This window comes from Tympanuchus pallidicinctus, unplaced genomic scaffold (assembly GCF_026119805.1).
Source record: "Tympanuchus pallidicinctus isolate F22 unplaced genomic scaffold, pur_lepc_1.0 scaffold18, whole genome shotgun sequence".
Lineage (NCBI taxonomy): Eukaryota > Metazoa > Chordata > Aves > Galliformes > Phasianidae > Tympanuchus > Tympanuchus pallidicinctus.
The window spans coordinates 10,586,149-10,608,385 of NW_026294699.1; the positions used below are offsets into that span (position 1 = coordinate 10,586,149).

Sequence of the window (22,237 nt, forward strand, 5' to 3'; positions counted from 1 at the left end):
GGAATAAACAGCAGCAAATGATTATATGAGATTCAGTACAATGTCTACCAAGGAGGGTTTACCAGAGGTTCTGTCTCAAAGAGACAGGTTGGTCTTTCACCACCACCCCCCCACAGGCCAAGCAACTTATAACCAAACAAATGAAAAAGCACAGTGTTTCAGACTATTGTTGCACAGAAGATGAAATACACTCCAAACCAGACGCTGATTCCAGAGATGCCCAGAACGAAGGTGATGCCAAAAAATGAACCACAACCCAGACGAGTTCCTATTCTTCGCCATTGGGCATGCTGCCTCTGATTTCACTGTCCTGTAGATACTAAAGGTGACTTTAGTGGTGGCTTCAGTATTCCAGGAGCAATTTCCACGACGTGAAGCTATGTTGTTCCTGGTAAAGCAATGGCTGCCTTGTATTTTAAGTATGAAGAATAATCCGAACTTAAAGCCAGACAAAGGCCTTTAAATAAACTTGGGAAACAGTTTAATCCACCCCTACATAAAGGCTTTCTTCTTCCTAAGAAAAATGATAGCTTTTATGCCTGTCATTTATTGTCTTCAGCATCTTTACTGACCATCTGCATCACAAAATTATTTTTATCTCAGGCATCAAGAACCAATGCATCATGCTCTTAAAAAATAAAAAAGCTATACAGCACAGACAATCATCATGTGGCAATCATCTCCATCTAGTTGACTCTCTCAGTCAAAAGGAGCAAAACAGAGAAGACATTAAGTTCTGCAGCAGAACTTGCACTAAACTTCCCTGAATTTCTTCAGTGGGTCTTGATATGCCAAGTAATTTTGTCTGTTGGGCTTTGACTTGATCCAATCTCTGCTGAGATCTCTTAGCAGGGAGTGAAGCACACTGAGGAATGAACACATGTAATCTGGATCCCAAGCTGTCACAATATGCAACAGAAGAAAAATGCCTTTCAAACATGGCACCAGAAATTATCACACAGTGCTCTAATAGTCAGCAGTGTCTTTGATTATCTGAGCCCCACGTCACCTAAAGGTCAATCAGCAGGAGGACAAAACGAAATACGATGCACTCCCAGCAGATGCCATCACACTGAGAGCTGCAGTGGCTATCTGTGCCCACATGATGCGCCCCACGCAGGTACATGCACTGCATAACACACCTTGACTTAGCAGTGAAACCAGACCCCTACAACCACAGCGCTCGTTGCACAGTGAGCTGTACAGAGCTAAATGAATTTGAACGAACTGAATAAAGGCAGAGAGAAGCCCTAAAGCAACGATGAGACTCAGGGAGGAGCTTGTCCCGTCTCAAACACTGTGCAGCACAAAGTTTAAGATAAATGTCCCACGAATCAGAGCACAGGAAGAATGATTATCTGCTAACTGGAGGAAGCTCAGAGAGAAGAGACATTCAACATCTAAAAAAAAAAATAAAAACAGCAGAGAGTGAAGAGCTGTGCTTGTCAGAACACTGAATGACTGATCCAGAGCTTTAAGACAACTGGCCTTTAGACGCCAGTTAGGTTGTAAACATATCTTTTGAAAGGTTTATATGGCAACATGATGGCAAAGAAAAAAAGTCTATCAACAAAATTAAATACATCACAACGTAGCGCAGAATTAAATATTCGCTTTGCTCTTCCTCAAAACAGTGAAACTCAAAGCTCAGTTTGATCTTGTATGAGTGGCACAGAAGCGTAAGACTTGCAGTGAGAATCCTGTGCAGATGGCATCCTTAAAGAACAAGAGGTACTCCCACCAAACTGACAAAATCAAATTCACACCCGCAGCCGTCCTTTCCCCCCAATATCACACCATATGCTGCCTACAAGTTTTTACCCTTCCTCAAAACAGATTTCACAAATTAATAACTGAAGGAGTAGGATAACTGCCAATGAAGTTTAATGCACCCAGATATATCAATATGCACAAATTATTGTCGAACTGGCGCAGAGCTATTCCAGCCATCCACGGCACACAAACCATGCCACATGCTGTTTATGCACAGTGCTCGTTTTGGTATATACTGCATCTACCTTCTGTCCACACAAAACCCAGCACTGGGAGCAGATACGAAAGAACAGAACGGAAGGTTAGAGTAAACACAATCCAAAAGTGATCCACTAATCAACAAATCTGAGTTGGAGACTGCTGGCCTCATTGAAAACATCTTGCTCCCTAATGACATGAAGTCGAGCAACGGAAATACAGCAGCAAACCAAAAGTACTTTTGTTTCTTCCATCTATTTTTAACAGTAACAAAAGTATCTCTCACTCTAAGGGTACTTCTCTGCCCATGACAAGACGGGCACAGCAGTCAGTGTAGCTCTGTGGGTTAATTCTGAACTTCCTCATTCAGCTCTTGATTTAGAGATTATGGCACTACCTTTGCACTGACTACAGCACTCCACAGCAAGAACTCACCTTCCATTTCAAGGAAGGCTTTGTTTTTACGAGGATCACTGCTCGATGCTGGCTGTGTTCAAGGAAACAGGAGGTGCATCTGCTGACCTCTGGACTGCTAGAGGACAGAGAGGACAGATGCAGAAAGCCAAGCATTTTTAACATGTTTTCCTATAAAGCATCTGTTATTTTAGTTTATTTTCCACTGAATAACACTAGAAAGAAATGCCCTGCTAACCTTTATTTAACTTTAAACAACCAAAAGATCGCCCACCATCGGCTTCAGATAAAGAAAGATACGTTGTTCAGAGGGCTATATGCTACAAATGGGGTTTTCTTGGTAAGAAACCTCCCTTCCCATTAAAAAAAGTTCCAGTAGATAACGACAAGTGATTAACATTCACTGCAGTTTTCACGTTACAAGTCTGCAGTGTTTTGATGGCGTGCTGGTTACATAATCACAGTGAAAAAAGCACAGCATGGAAGAAAGTTAACTACTGTACCAAAGAGAGGTAACAACTGAGTCAGCAAACATTTCACACTGAAGTTGAACTGACATAAAGGAGGGGGAATTTCCGTGCTCCTACCTACCTGGATCCAAACATGAAGATGATGCATCTGAAGAGGTGCAGAAAATAGTTTTAGGAAGTCAAACTGCGATACTGTCTGTGAAATAAAAGCGATGTGTATGGATCTGTAACAACTATGAGTCCACTTTCAAACATCCAGAGGAAGAAAATCAGCTTTGAGATAGAAGTTTGGAATGTGACCCAAGTCCTGGACCAAGAACCATCTTCCAAGGAGCTTCATACTGTAAACTCAGTGTAGCTTTCTTTGTCTCAAATCCCCAAGAGCCACCTACAGTTCCAAAACCAAAATGTTTTCTGTGCAAGTAACACGGACAGCAGTTTTCCATGAAGGAACAACAGAAAAATTCAACCCAATTCCAACCTGCCTAATGCACAGTTTAACTTGGTACTGCTGTCTTCATGGGCTGAACTGGAGGCAAATGCCCAGGAATTGTGATTCCAGCTTTTCAAACGTTTCTTCACCAGCAGTACTTCGTATTGCAGCAGCTACACATGTGCTTACACTTCAGTGTCTCTCTGATTTTATCCCCCTACTAACAAAACATGCAAAACAAGCTTTACAAGAAGGATAAAAGAAGCAAAAACATTTACATTTTCAAGAATTCTTTAAAAGCTGTATGAAAAACCACTACTCCTCAGCCAGCAGATACACAGCTTGCTGTTCTGCTGTGAACTAAACCACTCCCACATAAAGCCAGGCAAATTAAAACCTTCACCAAGAACCCTGAGACTAAGGTTTTCCTCATCACACATTTAGCACATCCCTGCTAAAGCTGGTTTCAGTGCCAACCTATCACCAGGCTCAAGCATCAAGGTAACTTCTCAGAACCGTATCTGACGTTCTGTTAATCTTTACTGGAAAGAAAACACACAGGATTTCTGTACGCAGATATCCCAAAAATCAAAGTATCTTACTTTTAAGAACTGGTAAGAATGCTCCTCATATACATTAGTGAAGCCTGTTAGCTTCTTCAGCAACCCATAATTGGCTGCAAAAAAAAAAAAAAATCAACTGAAAAAACAGAGGTACCCTAACGATGGGCCAAACCAGTCAGTTTTGTTGAATATCTCCCTTCCCATTACAGCTGCCTGGCATTCCTTAGGAGAAAAGATGTTCTGCCAACTAGTTTGTGTTTCCCTTTGCTGCAGCATCCTTCACCTGAAAGCAGGACTACAGCCTTGGGGCAAAAAGTGCTTTGTAAAAAGAATCAGTATCCGCCCTTTCTAATCTTTACTAGCTGAAAAACATGCCCTGCAAGTTTTACCTACTCTCCAGTCTTTAGGAAAAAAGCAGGCCAGATTTTAGATTAGTTACCTCCAAAGTTGTCTTTTTATTTTCCTCCTGGGGAGGAAGATTGCAGACAAAGGCTAAAAATGAAGAGCCATAAGCCTTGAAGCAATCCATACACACTACAGCAGGAATGGTGAATGGCATAGGCCAACACGGACACAAACTTCAGCCTTATAATGCTGATTTAAAAAAAACACACAATGGCATAATACTTTGGAAAAAATAAAAACAGAAAACAACTGAACAAGCAACAGTAGAGGCCACAGCAGCGTACCACTGGCGCTACCTTCTGAAAAACGCTGCTCTGTCTTCTTCATACTGACTAATAAAAAGCCTGCAAAGCTTTTTGTTCTGTTTAAAATGTACTTCCTGGTTTACTCTAAGCTCAAGCCCACTGAAGTGCCAGTCCAAGTGCATTTGTCTTCATTGGTTTTCCTGGAAGGTGAGTGAAAGAACAGTTCGGACGCTGCGTGGCTGCTGCCTGCGCAGGTTGAGGCATCCCTGCTTTGGGCCAGCAGCTCTGAAAGCTGCTGAGTGCAGCAACTCAGCTCTTGCCAAAGCATGGCCAACAAAAAGCACAATGCCGTCTACCAGGATAATGAACTGAGCAGCCTGAGTGAATGCCCAGGAGAGGGTGGGATCACATGGCTGGAATTAAGGGACCGAATGAATACACAAGGGTGAAATAAAAGGAACGGATGATCCCCTGATGGAGGAAAGCTGTTTTCCTCAGCTGTAACATCTTCACCCTTAGCCAGAGACATACGCAGCTGGTTCTTTTGCTTAAAGGACAGCATCAACCTGGAGAGAAGGAGGAGGGAAAAGACCAAAGTCTTCAGCAATGCTTTCATAAAAAATGCTTTTTAGGGTTTGGTTCTCTCAACATTCACTCACTCCATAAAAACAGTGACAACAAAACATGAACAGGAAATGCATCTGCTCAAAGATGCTGTGACTTCCTACCTGGCATTAGCTTTGGAAAATCAAGTGACATGCAGTCAAATGACTCTCAATACACAAAAAGGGTACTTTTTTTGGAGAGAGATACTTATATTTTATCTTGCTGAACAGGCAAAACTTTGAAAGCCCCCACAAGACATTCTGAAAACAAATCTTTACAACCCACTGTGTAAATCACAACTTACGCTACAGAATTCTTGAGAGATTCACCATCACCTCTCATTTTTTCTAAAATCCCACTCGAGGTGCAATTTTTGTGGATATATTTATTTCATATATAAACCCAGTACTGCTTACAAAGCAATCACTTAAATGTAAGTTAGTTAAAGATGAGTCAGAGCTAAGAATTTCACGCTGAGTAAAACCAGCAGCCAGTACATCCGCCAAAGACTTCAAAGCACAATACCTCCCAGTTACCACTGCTTCTGCCCATGAACGGTCCACAAAGAACTTACAGAACTCTGAAGGATCACAAAGTGCTTCTAGAGAACCAGAAGTATTTTCCAGGTCCCCCTGTTCCTCCTCCCTTGCTTCTTTCAGGCAGGAGCTCTGCTGCAGTTTTTATTCCCATCCTGCTGCTGTCACATCCCATGCTCCGTGCTGCACAGCTGCAGGACACCACCTGCTCCCACAGTGTGGCTGTTGGTTTTTGCAATCTCCCCCACCTCTCCCATTCATTCTGAAAAGGATTTGCTCACTCTTCTGTAAAGGCTATACCCTCTGCCTTCTAATCCCAGGTGGCTCCTGCTAATTACCCATGTGCCTTGGGAGTGTAATTCTTCCCATTGTTAATGTACCAATTTTTAGCCACGAAGTCACTTCACATGCTAATGAGAGACCAGCTGATCCCAAGCTTATACTTCATGTACTCAGGAGAACTCATCTTCTGGGGGTACTAATGACAACAGAGGAAGAATGGCTTTGAAAAGTTGTGCCTGAATGATGCTGTACTACTTTCACTTCAACTCTGATTCTATAATAAAGAACTTGCTTGTTAACTCAAGCTTGATCATTGCCCTCACTTATTGAAGGCAGCATCTTCACAGGAAAGAGACTGAAAAATCCTATCTTCCTTTTATGCTGCTAGAAACTAATGTAATGGTTGATTAGTCTAAGTTTTATATTGTTTTCCATACAGAAGTTTTGGTGTTTATAGGACACCAGAAACACCAACTTCAATCCCAAAATCATGATGAGTATTTCTGAAGACTAGTCTAGGCCATGACACATTATTGCTACTGAAATAACACACAATACCTTTAAGAAATGTCTCCTTCCCCCCCTCCCTCTGCATTCCTCACAATATTCCATCTTTTCACCCAAAAATGATTGTGCCAGCATAGGGACAAAAGCAGCATGCTACAACACATGGATCACCAGAAGGTGTGAGAATGTCTTGAGCTCATCCTGCTACCAAAAAGCATATCATACGTTTATAGTACGAGTAGACCATACACACTTCTTGAATATCTTTAAATATGGAAGTTCTGCATTTCAAGTCTAATAAGACAAGAGAACACAATGCATGCATTGTTAACATTTACCCCGCGTAAGGATTTTGCATCATGGCTTTAAGGATGCAGACATTCAACACTGCCACTTGCTTAATAATAAATTCCAATAAGTCACTTCTGAAACGCTTAGATGCAACACAGGGAACAGTTCTTCATCTAGATTCCAAAATGAAGGAATCAGCACAGCTCCTGTGGCCTGCACAGCACTGCTTGGCGTGAGTTTTCATCTGAAGAGCAATTTACTCCATTGCAAGATTTCAACCAAAATCAAAAGCTAGCATTTTTGCTCACAGTTTCCTCTAAATGAATTACCAGCTCAATCCTCCATTATAACACACTCATTTCATGACCAAGTATTCTTCAGACAGATTTTATTATGCCAATGAAAGATGAATCCTGCAGCTATACAGAGTTCAAACAGCTCAGAAAAGCAGCACACACAAACACTGAGATGCACTGTGAGACTGCTAGAAATCTAGAATTAAAGAAATTACTTTGTACGAGAAGAGTTATGCCACAGAGCAGAACATTCACCCGCACAAGTGTCACGTAAACATGCAATAGAATATATTTTGTTGCAATTTTTCTATCACTTGAGCGTGTTGTAGATATGAATAACATCGATTTTGATAAATGTTATTATTAGAGCTAGAAATCCCATGCCAGATCTTCATAAACAAGCACATCCATCCGTTTATGTCATGTTTTGTCAGGGTTTTGGAGTCCCACCTCCTTCAGTTGTTATAGTAATACACCTGCCATCTACAAATGCTGAAATTGCTATCAGCAAAAGAACATCTCAGAGGGTTATCAATGAGCCAGTAAAACGTGCTGCCTCCTGACTGCCCTCAGTGCACCTCTGGAGGTTAGGACAGAAAAATAAAGCAAACACCCCGATTTTCCTTTTAATATGATTTAGTAGAAAGCATTTTATGTCTAAAAGGTAGCTGGTTATACTTTAACTTTTTTGTAAGCAGATGTGCAATGCTTACAGATGGCTACTAACATGATCCTCATTTTCAGAATCAATAATTGGACACGATGCCTATTCTCTGAACCACTTACCTACCTCAGAAGATTATCTGGATTCACTAATATCTGCTATGGAACTGATAAAACTTGATGTCAAAAGAACTGAGTATTAGAAAAAGAGAAATGGGCATGTCCAGATAATTGCAGCATTTCAGCCTGCATATAGGCTCTTCACTGATCTGAAACTGCAAACAGACAAGTCAACGTGAGGAAAGTGAAGGGAAAATACTCCGAAGCAGATATATATTTAGTAGCAGGTTAGACGGAGAGAAAAGGCTCAAGGACAATGGCAGGTCTTTTCTTCCTTCAGCTAAACCTCCAATGTATTTTTGTGAAAGAAAGCTAGTCTTTTGCTTTTAACTGTAGCCCAAAACTGCATTATGTCTCCTGGGTGCTTTGATTTTTTTCTCTTTCTAAATCTCAGCACATAGACAGCTCCAGGGCTCAGTAGGAGAAATTATTAAAAGCATGCCTGCAGAAGTAAAGAGATCAGTCATTTTCCTTATCCCCATCCCCTGTGTTTTATGAGCACTCCCCCAACCCAGTGTTGTATGAGATTTCACGCAACCAGACGTGTCCTTTTTAAACAGACTGAAAAATGTAAAGTCCTTTAAGAGCAAGCATTCTTTCAAACTGGAAACAACACATAAATGTGCTTCTACTCCTCAGAAAGGTCACACTCACCTTCAGAATTCTATCAAGCCAACTTTTTCTTTTTTATCCTATGCAATTCTATCATTTAAGTAGTTTTCGGCAGTCTTTACAAAATACACTGCAGTTTCACAGAACACAGAATCCTACTGTGAACATGATACAAGCAATCTCTGCCTCATTATTTTTTCCCCAAGCTGCTTGATAAAACATCTGCACTTTGGAAACTTCAAATATCCTTCCTGCTCTACTATTAAAATGCATACGTCTTCTCTTCAAAATTAACAAGCTATCTACATTTTCAGCTTACAAACTGCGCTCCTCATTCCTTTTTATTTGAAATGAACACTGGTGTATTTTAGGTTATGATTTTCTGAATTATGTTTCATGGCATAAAAGTTGTACTGATTACATGTGGCATATTGTGACAACAGCAAATGCACTGAAATGCGATCCATTCTGATTTAAAAATAAGTAGTTCAAAAATTAGGAAAAATCCTTTACGCCATTTCACACCTGTACCTTCACCTCTGAAATGTTAACGTGCATTGAACAGGACAGGAAAATGCCCAATAACCTATGAGTTGTCAAGAAGCCGATTCTACTCCTCTACTTGCCCAATCAAAACACAGTGGGAAATAAATTGGAAAGCACTTATTTTCATCACTCTTACCTGAATACTCTCCATCCATAAGGAGGTACAACGGCATTTCAGAGCTCTTTGCTCCAAACTACTGAACTCTAAGCATTAAGCACTGATATGCATTTGAAAACTGCCATTTGACACGCGGGAGAACAAATTATGCATCATTTCAGAGTCAGTACAAAAATCAGACCCCATTTAGAGTTTAAAACACAAAGCAAGAAGACGTCGCTCTGCTTATTCTACCTGTTAAAACAGATTTACTTACATGCTCCTATAATTAAGGATACACCTGAACTAGAGGATTTCCTTTCACACACCTATATGGGATCTGATAAAGACTGACTTGAGATAACATCATTAATCTGTTCAAGTCTTCAACTGCACGCTGTGAAAAAGTTTCTTGCTTTGTTGCCAACTATCATCAGTAGCTGAAGTGACAGAGCAGATATCCTTCCACATGAGAAAAAGGTGGCATAAAATAATCAGTCACAAAATAACTTATGAAAGCCCACTGTAATAAACTCAGGGTAAAAATGTTTACAGAAAAATACTGCAAAATTTTCCAAATTCAAGTGGCTGAGTATCAGCTTCAGAAGGGATTTCTAGAGCTTACCTATGGTGCAGTTTGTGGTTATTTTTCTCCGCTTGGGGTTGTGTCGTAGCAATTCTAACTCTCGTTTGGTTGGCTCCCATGTTGAATACTTCTCTCCAATGCCTAAGCACACGAAAAGAAATTTTCAGGAAGTTGTTTAGTAAAAGTATTAAAAACTGTGTTCAAGTTTTAACTTAATGGACAGCATGTGGAAGTTTTAATCAATCTATGTACAAGAGACTGATTTCACAATAAAAAAAAGTTCAGAAGGACTGCAACCAACCTTCCAAGTAAGTTTTCCATTATTGGACAACAACTATTCTTCCAGTTTCAAAAAATAAAAAAATAAAAAATAACACTCCAGAGTTTACAAGAGTAAAGCCACTTTTACTCAAAAAATCCATCACTGTCTTTGTGCTCAGATCATGACAGCACACCAACGATTTTATAAGAAGATAATGGCTAGCCAAGAAATCTCATTAGCAAACTCTGACCATGTTATTAAATATATCAAAGCTCAGCCAACTTAATGGACAGACACAATCTTAATCTTTATAGTAGAGGTGACCAGCAGAAATGAGTACTTCAGATACACTGAACAGCATATTCTCCTAGTACCTGTTTGATGATGTGCTGTGACTAAGCGTGACTTCTGATGCAGCACTGGATATCAGCAGTATTTGAGATTCACTGACATATATAACAATACCCAAAAATCTGATTTGTGGTAGGTTTAAAAGCGACAACCAATCAACCCAAACTTTCCTAACGCTCAACTACCCTTTCTGTGAACTGCAGCTGTAATCTGCCAGCATTCTCTTTAAACATCAACGCTGTGTTTGTGATACAGTGCTCAAAAGAAGCTGCAGTAGAAATGAGTCAGTTAAGCAGTGCAGCACATTTATCTGAAGTAAGCACAGTTGTGTTCAGTGTAAATCTGATATGAGAAAAACAGACCAGGAAAGACTCATGTGCTGAGCAGTTAAGAACGACTGCAGTGCCTTACGTAGCACAGAGAAATTACTATGCAAGGTCAGTTATAGCGAGTCACAAAAGCATCTGGGCATTAAAAATAAAGAATAATAAGATGACAAGCAATCTATTCTAAAACTAAGGATTAAAGTCAATTAAGTGTTATTTTTCATGGAACGCATGGAGCAGAAGTAGTGCTGTGCTACAGAAAATAAATTATAAATCATACATATGAAAAGAAGAGTAGAAAATGTAGCTAGAGGCTTACACATTCTGCATAATATACATTAAATTTTAATAGCTCTTTGATCTTCATTTTCAGAAATAGCTATGCTTTTCAGAACCTACCCACCCAAAACTGTTCAATTCACAGTTACTACTGACCCTCCAGGTTCTAGCAATAACAAGTCTCATTTTTGGATTCCTGAGGACAAGAAAATTCGTATTTACATCGATGCATCCCTTTATTTTATTTGATTCAACAACATCTCATGCAAGAAGCATAAGAAAAAATAGCAGAGTTATACAGTCCCTTTCCTTTATCCAAGGCTCAGCATCAAGGTACACACCCAGAAAAACAGGAAAGGAGCTAATTACTGCATAACAGATAGAGGAGATCAAACAGTCAAGTGCTCTGAATACACTGCACAGTGCAAGTAGGCAAATGCTGAATGAAGCAACTCCAGAGGTGCACGTATGGGCAGTTCATGTATGTCAGAACATTGACTTCCACTAAGTTTCACATTGGACGCCTTCAGGAATCTGTTCACATCTGTAATATTCCCCTAGGAATTTATATAACCTGGTCTGTTTAAAATCTCAGTCTCATCTTCAACACCTTGTGAGCACATGGCACTCGCCAACTAGAAGTTTGATTCCTGTGTTCAGTTTAGTTATGCCCCAAATGGGTGCAGCCTGATAACAAGATGAAATCTGACAAATGAGATCTCATAAAATAATTAAAGCAAACAAAGAGAATTCTCAGATGTGTTGAAATCCTGTGGGTTGTTTTTTTTTGTTGTTGTTGTCACTGCTGCTTTTTGGGACAAATAAAATTAACACCTGGAAACACACGTGTGCTCCACTTAAAGCATGCAATAGTCTCACATATCAGTTAGACTGCTCAAATGTATTTTCATTTATTTATATATAATTATATGGTTTAAATGCTTATAGAGTGGCAACCAAAGCATTTCATGAGAGCAGCTCTTCAAGTAAAGTTAAACACGACAAGCTGGGCAGGATTCTGGACAAACAGGACACTATTCAGTTAAAATAAATGAGATCAACACAGCAACCACGTACAGTTAATGCCACGAGAAACACAGCACAGACAGACAACACTTTCTTACAGAAGCCTTTCATTAGAAAGGGCACAAGTCAGAAAGATAAAAATAAAAAAATTGTTCTGCTTCTGAGCACAGCCTGTTATCCTCGAAATTTGGGGAACAAAAAGCACAAAACCAGATCCACTATGGATGGCTGTGTTTAAAAGTTACCAAATTCACCAATAATAAAGTTGTAGTGAGATCCATGAACATGCCAAAAACTCCAATATAAATTACCTTAAGCAAAGACTGGCAAAACATGCATAGATTACAACTAAAGGAAAGCAGTGTTACTGGAGTGAAGGTTCATCTTTTCTTTTGTAAATGATGCTACAAAATGACCAGATTCAAGTCAGCATGTGAAGCCTCCAGCTGACAATTCATATTATTAGGCTGAATACACCAGTTTTCATTTTTCAGAGGATTTATCACACATGGATGAGTGAAGATGATGATGATGACGGGCCCCAACTTATGAAACCCAAATTGTGCGAGCAGTATTAGCATAGATGGTTTGGCTTCCTATCTTTCAGAAAATCCCGCTTCATTCCCACCCAAAAATGCAGACATTAAATAGAATGAAGGGCTCCATGTATCCTCACCTCCCTTGTTACTAAAGAATATTCAGTAACAACAACAAAAAAAAAAAAAAAGGAAGAGCTGCAACTTGTTCAGTGTTATGTCATATAACCCTGAACTACAGTCATGCTCGTGGAATCATCAAGCTAGGAGTTAACATTACAAAGAGTATGAAATGAATTTCATGACATTTGGGGTTTTTCTTAAAGTTTCTTCTCCAGGCATCATGTTGTTATGTGAACATCCTGTAAAGTTTACCTGAACCCTCTTCAAGCACTCTCAGCAGAGGCTTGGAAATGCACATTAGTGTAATACTGATCTTGTCACTCTGGCTAGAAGAAGGAGGGTTCCCTCTCACCTCATGGCTTTTCAGATGAGAGGAAATTGATTGTATTAATGGAAAAACGTGGACGTAATTTTCCATTACTTCTCACAAACCCATTTCTTTTTCATTCCTCAGATAAAATTGCTTTTTATTCCTCAGATAAAAACAGTTTCACAAAGCAAAGCCATAATACAAAAGTTCCTAAGCCACAGCTTTAAAGAAAGACAAGCACTCCAGCAACGTGAAGCAAACTGCTGCCTTCTCCATTTTGTATCTCCACTGGTCATTACAGATTTGCTGCCTTAGCACAGAAGATGCAACGTATGTACTGGTATAAATATGCATCCATATGTAAGTGTGTATATACGTATACACATGCACACCCTTCACCACAAGCCTGTGAAGTCTAAGAGGACACAGCAAGCCACTAAGTAGCTGGCTGTGTTACCTCAGAACCCAGGCAGAGTGCACTGGAGAACAAAACAGCTCCATCTTGGTCCAAAAGGCACCAGCATTCATCACAGTTAAGAAAATGTTCTTTGAATGCACACATTCAGAAGTCAGGAACTTGGGTGCCTCCCTCTTTGAAGGCACTGTAAGCAAGAGTTACCCTGTTGCGGCCAGTGAGTTTGGGACCCAAGACAACACATCTTAGCAAAGTTTGAAGGAGCTTTCAGAAAAGGCACACAGCCTAAACACAAGGTCTGAAACCACATCTCAGCTGTGTCTTTCTTTCAAAAGAAGAGCTTTGTGCTACAGCATTTTATTCTGTATTGAGAACTCGCTGGCAACCTCACTGTCGTGTCCCCCCCCCCCCCCCCCATGCCTGCATACCTTCAAAATGGGGCATTAAGAGAAAGAAGAATGCAATCTGCAATAAGAACCAAGTCAATGCAGTTACACTTTTGATAGGCCATCAGAAAAGCTCCAGTTAATTCCACGTTAGTCTCTATTTTTAAAATTGGAAATGAGGTTAAGAATGGTTTGAAGTCCTATCAGCCCTTACTACGGCTGTCACATTGAAACAGGATGCCATGGATTCACTAAGAGACCTTACTAGACAGTTGTTGTCTGTCTTTAAAGGTAGACTTCTCCACTTTAAGAAAACACACCCCTAGAGGCCACTGGAAATGGAAGATGACGAGCTACTGCAACTGAAGCTTTAAAACTGCTCAGTTTGAGACCAATGCTACTTCCTTTCACTTCCAAAAAAAAAAAAAAAAAAAAAAAGAGAAAATACTCGTTTAGGAGGAGTTCTGTCAAGGGAAGGGCACACGAAATTAAGTCTGCTGTAATTATGCACTCATTGGAACATATCCAAACAGGAGGAAAACAATTTGCATGATAAAACTGGCACAACTGTGATTCATGTCTAAAATGGCAGGATAACCAGCAAAGGGACGCTTGTTAGTGAAGTGCGTCGCCAGCCCACGCCTCTTACCTGTCATTGTACACTGGTAGTGAGAAACCACTGTTGGGGTGAAGGCTAAAAAAGAAAAAATTAGGGAAAGCAAACTGAATAATAAAACAAATGTGTGTACATATATTTGTGTGTCAATATTTCTACATAGATACTGTGCGTGTACTGTGAAAGCACAGGAGTGCAAGTAAGCTGGCACGTTCTATTAAAAAAAAAAATCACACACAAAGGTGGCATTTCATGTGAGGGGAACAGACCTCTTGCCCGTAACACCTACAACAGCCTAAAGGAGCAGATGGTTACATGTGCTACCTAGTACAGACCTGACTGCTACTATGCAAGTTTTGCAGGATTAATGTTAGATATGCATTTATTTTTTTTTTTTGCAATTAGAAATAGTTTTGCTACAAGTAGGTGTGGTGCACATGATAAACACTAATAGCAGCTCCTGGAAAGCACTAGCTAAATCTCTGTCTCCCACAGCCTGCACAGCTATTTCTAAAGAGCTCTTTCTTCCCCTTACTTTGTTTTGCCATTGACAAAATGGGAGGGACAGGTATGGTAAAAAACAGAAACAAGAAATTCAGGCAGGAAAACCAAACCTTGTAATTTCCAAGCTTTTCGTTGTTCTTCTTTGGCAATTTGTTCCATGTCTTTGTCGTATATGTAATCTTGACACATAAAGCAGTATATACCCCCATACAAAAGGTCTATGGCTGCAAAACAGAAGGGAAGTTGGGAGAAGAGAACGTGAGTTCATAAACTAATGCATGTTTTATGAGCAAGCTTTCAAGTCATGCACCATCGTCCACATAATCCACGAGAAAAGTATCTGTACCTTGGAATCTGTGTGGAAAAAGAAGAAGAAATGGGAAACATTCCCAATTATGAGTTATTCAATTGCATCTGGCACAGCAAAACAAAGCATTTGCCTCAGATTTGTAACTCACAACATACCTTTCAAACATAAGGAACTGAAAGGCGTAATCACACAGACAGCTATACACTAATACCATGTTATAATCTTAAGACTTGATATATTACTTCCAGTTGTCTTCTCTTAAGACATGCACAATTTCTACTCAAAGTCACTGAGATCATTGGAAAGCACCTACTTAAAACCCAAATGAAAACTCAAACAGGAGACAACACTGAAAAGGAAAGATACTCATCCTTGAGCAAGTTGGTTTATCCCACAGATCTGGTGCCTCACAATTTGCCTTGTTTAAAGTGTTCCCTTTTAAGTGGGCATCGGAACACTGAGCAATGTTACAAATATTTTCCTTTCACAACCCTAAACAAAAGAAAGCCAACAAACAAAATAAAGCAGCTAACTGGGAAATGACCTTTTGCTTGAAGATAGACCAAAGGAGGAGCAAAGTGTGAATTAATCATAGCAAACTGCTGATTTTTCAGTACATTGGAACAGAAAAAAACCACAATTGAAGTTGAAAAAAATCCTACAAGCTTCATGTAGCAGACAGATGAAAAATGCATTCCCTTCAGAGTGCATGCTCCATTTATTTTATATCTACATTCTTTTTATTTGTAGATGAATAATATTATGAAAATAATCTCACTATAGCCCTGTTTTAAACAAAGGAAACCTCCTCCTTCTCAATCAACTTTTCAGTGATCACATCAAGTTGTTTGTTACTTCTAGCAAGTAACAAAGAGAACAGTAACTTTAAAGAAGTTTGCATAACATCTATTAGATGACTGCTAATCATCGCTGTTTCATTATTTCAGGCTTTTGCTTTGTTTGGACCCCAGCTTGTGGAAGAAGCGAAGGGCTGCTGGCATTTACCTCCTCCTGTAACATCAAGCACCACAATTTCCACCTGGCTATTGGGAGGATCAAATGAACTCCTTCAACAGAACATCACAAAAGTGAAGGAGGATCTCAGTTGTGCTGGAGAGCAGAAACAAAACACTGTGCCATGTTAGGGGAAAAAAGAAAATCACAATTAAGCTGCACAGAGTTATAAAGTCATAATATTTAATCCGTTATCTAATGTACTATCAGTCAAGCACAGCTATCAAAGAATCTGAAGCTTCAAAGTATTGGTCTCGATACAAAAAAATCAAATATTGTCCTCCATATTATTATTTTTTTTGAAAGGCAAACTTACCCAATGAAATTAAATAAAAAAAGCAGGGCTGCAATATTAGATTCTAGCAGAATATTAGATAAATGGGGCACTCTGTGAGCACTGAAACATTCAATCTGCCATCAGAATGGGCAGTCATACTTTGTGCTTTCTTATTTTTCCAAACTTTGTAGATTTATGCATGTGAGTGCTAAATGTCAAGATGAAACCCAACAAGAGATCACCTTACATAAGCCACTTATTCAGAGCTGAGTGAATTTCTGGTGTAAATCAGAAAGTTTAACACAAACACTGGCTGAGTAAAAGCTGTAATTGTCCACTGCCTGATTAAGGACCCTTGAGAAAAATGTCCTCTCTTCAGCATACTTATGTGAACAATACAGCTGTATATATGCCAACACTTTTTATGTCATTAAAAAGACTGCGAAAGGTTTTGGACAAATTACCTCAAGCACCAATAAAAAGGAGGTTCTACAAGCCTGATTGCAATGCAGAGGAAGGGCAGGAATTTCTAATGAAAGACAAAAGACAGCTGCTCAGTTTCCAGGATCCTTGGAGGAAAAAAAGTCTCCTGGTAAAGTTTTTAAGTTGATTTTTTCCAATTAGCGCAACTTGATTTTTCAAACTGGATTTTTTTGTCCAGAAAACCCAGTCAAAAACATCCCAACAGTTAAGTCTGCAAATACACACACAACAAATTGTATTACTTGCATTAATGCTTGAGATCACAGAATTAACATAAACAGGCCTCAAACTCGTGAGAAGTTTGGGAACAACTGGCCTGGAACCAGCACCTAAACGTCTCTGATTGGACAACCACCAGCTCTCCATGGTGCCCCACATTCCTCACCATCAACGTCCCTTCGCTGGGCTCCTCCATGCCTCCCTGACCCCCAGCTGCCTGCTTTCCTAGCACTACCACCACCCCTCTCTGATCACAAGAACCAGCTCACGAGTTTCAGGATACCCTCAGATCATTTTATTTTCTCCCAAAAATCAAAGCATTTAATTAGCTCTTATCATTGTATTTTAATTCTGTTTTAACATAATTACACAACTGATGACACTGTGAAAGTAAGATATGCATCCAATAGAAATGCTTTCTTCCTTTCTTTCATAGGAAAGAACCAGAAGAAGCTTAAAAGAATCATCTTGTCACGTTACTGAATTGTATTATTCTGCATTCCTGGCTCCATACCATTATATACCATTTTTCTTTGCTTCTATACCTTCTATACTGACAGCAGGCTGCTATTTAATTTCAGAGTCATTTCTGTCATATCCCTTCTTACACAAAACTCTGAACAGCTGCAAAAAATAGTAAGGAGAAAGTCAAAGATCGCCATTTAGAAATAAAGGCATCAGTCTGAAGAAGAATCAGAGAGAAGAACGTAGGAATGAGAGCGACTTTATCAGGCAGCACAAGTGATGAGGAGTTCCAGTTGTCACTCAGAGGTGAAAGCTGAAATTTAGGCAGCAAAAGGTCTTCATCCTCTCCATCTGGGAGCCATGTAAAGTGCTTCAAGCTTGAGTGCTTTACTTTGCCAAGCATATCCACTGATGTCCTTGTGAAAAACGTTAAGAGGCCAGAGATAGTGGGAACAAGAAAACAATACATAAGCAAGCAGGTAACACAGCAGGTATGCATGCACATCCTACTGACCAAGGAGTGTTTATGTTCAGCTTTTGAAAGACCCAGGTGACCAGAACTAATGCTGTTTGGCTGAATAGGGCATGTTTCATTGCAACATATCCTTCAGGAGGTGACCTGTGATCCACACTTTGGTATCATCCTCCTTGGAATAACCATTTCATTGAAGGACAGCAAAACACACAGCAACACAGAATTCTGCTCTGGGAATTACTAAACTGAATTCATACCTTTATTTTAGTATATTACCTAGACCAAGATTAATTCTCTTAGGAGTTTGTGTGACACAGTTGTGGCATGTTATCAAGCTCAAACCAGCACATCTGCATATTCTGTGCAAGAAACTGCATATTGCATTAACTATTCCTAACATAGCAGAAGTATTAACTGAACTAACAAAGCCTGAGCAATGCAGAATGTTAAAAAAAACCCAAACATTCAGCAGGATCTTACCACACCCACAATTCATTCAAGGAACATATTAAAACAAGTACAGTATTAATAACAAGGACCGAACAGGCAAGCAGCTGCAAGAGCACAGGTACTGCTATACAGTCAGGATGTGAGTGCCTAATTCATACTGCTCAGGGAAGCAGAGATAACAAGGGATGTATTTTAAGAACACTTTGGACTATGATCCTGAAGGCTCCAGAAACACTGAGCAGTTAGCTGCAAAAACATTGCTTCCAGTGCTCAGACAGCTGCTGCAGCTGAAATCTATGATATTTCTTAGAACTGTGATTAAGTGTGCAACTCCTGCTAGTCTCCATGGAGACTGATGTTGGCTCAGCAAAAAGTCACCAAGTGTTTTAAAATAATTCCTGTTCATTTTGAAATTTCTAAGCACTTAACCCGTTTTTGCCTATTAGATGTTATTTTCTCCAATGAAAACTGCAGCACTGAAAGCAACAGAGAGTACGAGCAGAACTAGGCATTTTTACAGCTCATTTCACATGCAGCTGGAAGTTAAACACCAAAACATACATTAGAAAAATAAAAAAGGAAACTCCAAAGCTAGAAATGAAGCAGGCAGCTGTATTATCTGCACATTACATGCATTTGTGCTCTACGTACTTCACAGTTAACCACAAACTAACAGTTCTTTGGAACAGGATCACACTGTACTGTGTTTTGCCTTGTACAATCAGCTTTTGACACAAAGGCTGTACACCCTTTGCTAAGCACCTTCTCTGATATATTCTCAATTATCTAGCACCACTAAAATAAATACAGCAGCCTTCAAGCAAGAGCACATCCTTCTCAAAGCATCTCCCTCCTCTGTCCAGCTTTTGTTTTTCCATTCAAGGCAATGGGAGACATTTCCCTATAGCAGATCTCAGCAAATTCTACCTTGCACGGAAGTTAACGTGGAAGAATTCAGGCTGCCCAAACACATGGCTGAAACAGCAGCTCACTACATGTACAATTAATGGCTCTTTCAAAAGAGTTCTCCTTAAATATAGTAGGCTTAACAGTAAAAATACTACGATGTTTACACAGTAGCCACAGATAAACAGGCAAATGCTTTATAATGGTCTCAATTTAGAACTGTATACACATCTTTTAAACAGTAGGTGTGGCTTAAACTGGAAGTATTTTTTTTTTCCATATGTATATTCTACCAAAAATCCTTAGAGTTTTACTAGGGAAGAGTTTTACTGGACAAATTTCTACTTCTGCATTGGTAAAGATTCCCAATATTCCTAATCCCAGTAAAGATTCCTAATCCCAGTAACTGAGTTCAAAACCTCTTTGAGACTGTATCTCACAAAAAGCAGTAAGAAGCATCACACAGGTTTTTTCATTGGGTTTGGGGTGTTTTTGTTTTTTTTTGTCCTAGAGCACGAGCACATTGACCTACTGCTGTTTCCAGCATTTCTAAACCAGGTTACCTCCCAGCTCCGACCTTCACTCTTTCTAAGCCATCAACACCACAATTGCTGCAAAGAAGAAAATTAATGGAACAGCTGATGCTGAATGGGACCTCTGAGGTTACCTTGTCCTGTTCCATCCAGGAACAGGGCCATCCAGAGCAGGGTGCCCAGACCCACACCCAGATGGCTTCTGAGTATCTCCAGGCAGACAGTCAGTACTGCCTTTCAATACTGCACCATTCAGGGAATTTACAGCCTTAAATTTACAGTCTTAATTTACAGTCTTTACAGTCTGTACCACCACAGAAACCACACTCTTTGTGCACACACATGATGAAAATTTGCTTAAGACACCTCCTTCATAAATAGTGAATTTATATGCCAGTTTCTTAAGCACAGGATTACACAGCACCACAGATCTTCTGTAGCACCTTTGTCTTCATGGAAAATGAAAACAGATTTTTCTGTGAGCGCTTAGGATTAAGTGAAATGAAACTCTGGCCAAAACAGTAAAGGGACATTCCTTCTAGGAAATAATGCCTTTTTTGCTCTTTATCATTCTACCAAAAATGTACTTTCGTTTGAAAATAAATGCTGTAAATCAAGCAAAATTTGATTCAGTCGTAGTCCTGATAGAAGCAAATATCTACCCACCTCAGAGTAACAAGAATTCTAATATGAGATCGTCTGCATTATAACAAAAATGTTACCAGAAAAAATTCTTAGGGATTCTGCTATGATGTGCAATTGATTCAGAGCACTTTCGAACAGCCCTATGCAACTGGAATGCCTTTTTGTACTATTTTTGTACTACTATGAACTTACAGTACATATGAAATGCATTTTTTTTTTCCTGATCTTATTTTCCCCCATACCCAACAAATATTTCATGGAAGGTGCTCTACTCAGTGTGCCCTACTCCCTTCATCTTTCCAGAAGATCCAGGTTTACTACACTTAAGGACAAGCACTTGAATGAAATTTCTTCAAAAGAAGCTGAATATGTAGGGCAGTGAGTTTCTGAAGCATGAGCAAATGATAATGAGAAGCCTTAACGACAAGATGTGAATCACAGAATATAGAATGGACTGGGTTGAAAAGGAGCACAATGCTCATCCAGTTCCAGCCCCTTTGCCACATGCAGGGTCACCAACCAGCAGACCAGGCTGCCCAGAGCCACATCAATGGCTCTGGATGTGGATGGGGCATCCACAGCCTCCTTGGACAACCTGTACAAGATGAAAGCCTACCATATCCTCTCATACACACAGCTTATAATGAAAATAAGCTTCATCTCTAGATGATAGTAGCAGTTTTAAATCTTAGATCTTATAACACACTTACTTTCTAATACCAGCAGATATAAAATGGTGTGTAACCACACACCAAGTACATCAACGCACCAAGCGAGCAGACACGTTCCTGTGTGATTTGTTTATCACCTTCACAGCCACGATTGCTAAGTGCTAAATTTCCAAGCAACTCCAAATAAAATTTAAAATAGAAGCTGCACCTTTCTGGTAAGCCTGAAATACCGTTAAGAATCAAGAATAATATTCTGACTTTCCCTTTCAAAGTAGGATTGGGAGGGGGAAGGGGAAAAAAAAATAAAAAAGGCAGCTTACCTAAATTGTGTCGCTTTGTCTTTGCGTGCTCGTGAATATGTTTCTTTGTAAAACAGCCAAAGAAGACACAGTAGAGGCAAGAGTGGAGTCTGTTCAGGTGGGCACCACACATATGACAAATGCACGACTTTGCCTGAAATAGATAAACAGACAAAGAACGTGAACAACAGAAGCATATATCCAAATGCAACTGAACAGAAGAACCAAACAGATCCAGCTGCTGGCTCTGTCTTCACTCAGTATATTTGAATGATTCAGGAGGGGAAAACAGGATTCTGCGACAGAGAAACCAAGTAAGACATTAACAGAGAAAACTCTTCAGCTGATCCAATATATTTCTGAGCCCTGATAGGCAGCTGAACTGGTTACAGCTCTCAAAGCTTAACGAACACTCCAAGTAGAGGTAAGAGCCATTGCTTCTCCAAGACGCAATCCCACCACCCCCTCACTCCATCTCTGCATTTCTGGTGCCAGACAAACCCAGCATCAGCACAGAAACCTGCACAGCCACGTGCTCAAGCCTGGAAGCAGTTGTGCTGGACCACATCTACTGCCTCTCCTGGGCACCCTGCAGCACTGCCTCTCCGAGTCTGACTGTTCCCAAGGGATCCAGTATGGGAGCTTTGGGGATGGGAGTTGGTGTGATGCTTCTTTGAAGTATGCACATAAACCTGACAGGAGAGCCTGCATTC

The 22,237-nt window shown here is 39.9% G+C and overlaps 1 protein-coding gene across 2 annotated transcripts in view; it reads right to left on the minus strand.

The window, feature by feature from the left end:
* USP22 (ubiquitin specific peptidase 22) overlaps positions 1-22,237 on the minus strand; it is an 87,168-nt gene that overhangs the window by 32,121 nt on the left and 32,810 nt on the right. Inside the window, exons 2-5 of one of the 2 annotated variants that reach the window (XM_052679538.1) lie at positions 21,546-21,678; positions 14,888-15,001; positions 14,307-14,351; positions 9,683-9,784 (exon numbers count right to left, since the gene is read on the minus strand). In XM_052679538.1, coding sequence (XP_052535498.1) covers positions 9,683-9,784; positions 14,307-14,351; positions 14,888-15,001; positions 21,546-21,678 — 394 coding nt within the window. The remainder of the gene's footprint in view (positions 1-9,682; positions 9,785-14,306; positions 14,352-14,887; positions 15,002-21,545; positions 21,679-22,237) is intronic. The other variant, XM_052679539.1, reaches the window with a different exon arrangement.